Source organism: Alexandromys fortis, unplaced genomic scaffold (assembly GCF_014885135.2).
Source record: "Alexandromys fortis isolate MF-2015 unplaced genomic scaffold, M_Fortis_MF-2015_v1.1 scaffold_347, whole genome shotgun sequence".
Taxonomy (NCBI): Eukaryota; Metazoa; Chordata; class Mammalia; order Rodentia; family Cricetidae; genus Alexandromys; species Alexandromys fortis.
Window position 1 is genome coordinate 386,569 of NW_026068236.1, and position 3,315 is coordinate 389,883.

Below are 3,315 nucleotides of genomic sequence, written 5' to 3' on the forward strand. Positions count from 1 at the left end.
GGTGGAAGGAGCTGTTGCTCTTATGGAGAGTGGCGTGGAACCCTTGGCGCTCTGTCCTCTTGTTGTCTGTCATGCTCCACAGAAGTCGCTGAAGGGCTTTGTTGGGATACTGCACGAACCATAGAGGGAAAGAATTTGAGTAAGTAGTCTGATAGGTGCAGTTCAGCATTACAGGTGACCCCTCTGTGACAGTAACCAGGCCTTCTGTCTGGGACACTGAGTCTCCATTGCTCCTCCCTGAAAATAAATAACAAATAAATAAGGAAAAACTGCTTTTTGTTCAAAGAAGTAGGTAAAACCTTTCATAGTTGTAAGAAAATGACATCATCAGTGCTTATGGTAAATGTGACTTACTGAGCATTAACAGGAGCACCAGGACAGAGCAGGTGTCAGGAAGCATGTTCATAGAAGTCAATGACACTTGCTTCATAAGTTCACCAAACTCACAGGCAAGTCTCCTCAGGACCTTACTGAAACTCAGAAACAAGGACTTCCTTCTGCACAGTGACAGTCTGTGATGCAAAACCACCACGTGGATGAAGCATTAACCCCACCTGAAGAGGCATCGCCATCTGCTGATTTCTGTTCAAACCACACCACAGATGTCTGCACAACACACGGTGAATGAACTTGAAACCTCACCCAAAGGAGGCAGGTCTCGAGTCCCCAGTGGGTGCCGGAAATAATCAGTGTTACTGAACTATGCGTATCCTTTGATATTTAGTGTGATGAATATACATAAAATAATGTACATACAAACACACATTTCTGATAAAATTTGTCTACTTAATTTTGATCATGCACACCTGCTCCCTTCAATCCTGCCAGACCCATCCACTCTTCACTACAAACCCAGTTTTGTCCACTCATTTAAAAAATAAAACACATCAAAGTTTGCATTACGGGATGTGCAACCCATATACTCTTGGAAGTGTGGTCTTCACTGGAGGGCAGTCCAGTGAAGCACTAGGAGATTTACCTTTAGAGAAACCCGAGTCTCTCCCCCAGCAGCTACCAACTTCACAAAGCTTCTTAGCTAAAGGTAGGAATGAGCACCTTTACTTCTTGATCAAGTTTTGTCTGACCTGGTCATTTGCAAAATGTATGTGTGCTGTCAACCTCTGTGAGTTCATGTGTGCAGCTGCCTTGCTGTGTCCAGAAAACACCGTCTCCTTGTAGTCATCCCCCACCTTTGGCTCTGATATTTTTTCCATCCCCTCTTCCTCAGTGACCTCTGACCTTGGGAGGAGGTTGTGTGATGGAGATCTGCCATGTGGGGCTGAGTGTGCTACAGCATCTTCTCTGAAAAACAGTGAGTTCTTATTATCTGTGACAGTAGTTAAGTCTACAACCAGGGAAAGGGAATGACAAAACTGTGTTTCAAATTTTAAAATACTTTTTGAAAACAATGGAGAAAATTGTCCAAAAGTTTTTCAGTTACTCGAAGCTAACTTTCTTATTTTGTGTTTTTAATGTCGACATTATAGTTGGTACTTGCTCACTAACATCTGGCATATTTTCCCTTGGAAACCTGTGACACAGGATGTGAACGGGGCTCCAGGCTCTATGACAGGTTAGAGGACAGACTGCAGGTGCCTGGGGAGCAGTGTGTATCTGTGGCACAGAAATACATGGCAGAGTCTTCAGGCTGGGCATCTGTGATGTGCAGGGAGAAGTGTTTGGCTTTCTTATCCAGAAAAACAATCAGTCTTTCATCATGCTTTCTTCCCACATTTGAATGAATGTCAACAATGAGCTTAGGATGCGCTCCAGGTCCTTGCTTATACCAAAGGAAGCTGTACGAGGTTCTGTCTACATATGTGCAGTTGATGACAGCGCTGGCTCCATCTTGGACTCTCAGGGTAGAAGGATGCTGTTCCACCTGCTCTCCTTGGCTCAGCCCTGTGCAGAAAGACAGAAATAATGGAGAAAGTTGGTCAGGTCATCACTGTACAGAATTATCTCTTATTTTTTTAAATAGTATCAGAGAAAATTTGACTAAAATAGAGTTCCTCCTGGGTGTGTCAGAAATGCCCACAGATTATTCTTTGGCTCTAAAGTCTTAACTCACCATGCCGCTGCAGCCACAGAAACATGAATAAAGAAGGAACATTTGTCTTCATTATTATTTTCTTCATTAGTCCAAATAAATTAAGGCCCAGTATAAATTGTGATGACTTGCTGGTCGGCTACTGCAATCAGGAAGTTGTTCTTTCTAAAGAACAATTCTACCTCTCCAGTCATCCACTCAGCCACTGAGAAAAAGGTTGTGCTTCTGCCCTAAGCCTCCACAATCAGTATACAAGGAAGTAATTCCTCTGCATACCCCACAGCAGCTGAGGTCTACTACCACCTGGTGGTTGCATCCTTAACCAGTGAGGCCTCTGCTTAAGTCCTCTCTGACCTGTGAGGGACTCAGACACATAACACACGAATATGTCATATCAAGTGTGTTCTAGTGTTGAGAGATCAAGAATAGTATTTGCACACACTAGTGAGCCTATTTCCTATCTTTAAATCTAACAAAGCTAATGTATAATGGTACCAGAGGAGAAAGATAAACACCAACTCAGCTATAAGTCCTTTGATCTACAATAGTGATCTCCATACATGTTACAGCGGTATGATACAGACACAATTGATATTGGTGTGACCTACCACATTCTGAATGAACCTAGGGCACAATTCCAAGAAATGGAATTCATGCCCAATACTGCCACTGAATGGCCAAAAATATCATTGTCCAACTAAGCATATGCAGAAATATAATGACTTCTAATGACTTAAGTAGTTATTCTCTTTCTTTCTAGTTCAGAGGGTAGATAGGTAGATAGGCAGATATCATTTATAAATTATATATGATATAAAGAAAATTAGAGCAATTTCCAGTTTTTTGAATTTGGGAAAATTTTAAACTAAAACTAACAAAAATGAAAGCAGTGGAGATGTTTTCTCTTGAATGTCCATTCTCATAATTCCTGGTGAAGTCTATTTTGCTTGCATCTGTTCAGAGAGTTATTTTAAAATGAATTTATAAACACATAAAGCCCAGTGAACAGGCTCTAGATATTGTGGCTTTATATGTAATGATTGCTATCTAAAGATCTGGGATCCCGGAAACTTTACAGTCACCCCTACTCCTTGCTTTGTAAGTGGATTGCCTTATGTCTCATCTGGGATCGTCAACCTCTAGGCACCTTAAGACAAAGTTATTTTGCTCCAAAGCTACAAAGAAACTCTGTCTTGAAAAACAAACAAAAAATAATTTCTAGGAGTCCTGCAGTGCCCCCTACTGGATGCACACCCCTAACAAAA

The 3,315-nt window shown here is 41.5% G+C and overlaps 1 gene segment (V, D, J or C); it reads right to left on the reverse strand.

The window, feature by feature from the left end:
• Positions 1–1,564: 1,564 nt before the first annotated feature.
• On the reverse strand, positions 1,565–2,123 carry LOC126493862 (T cell receptor alpha variable 13-1-like). The segment is given in 2 exon segments: positions 1,565–1,902; positions 2,072–2,123. Coding segments are annotated over 2 exon segments (390 nt in total).
• Positions 2,124–3,315: the final 1,192 nt, after the last annotated feature.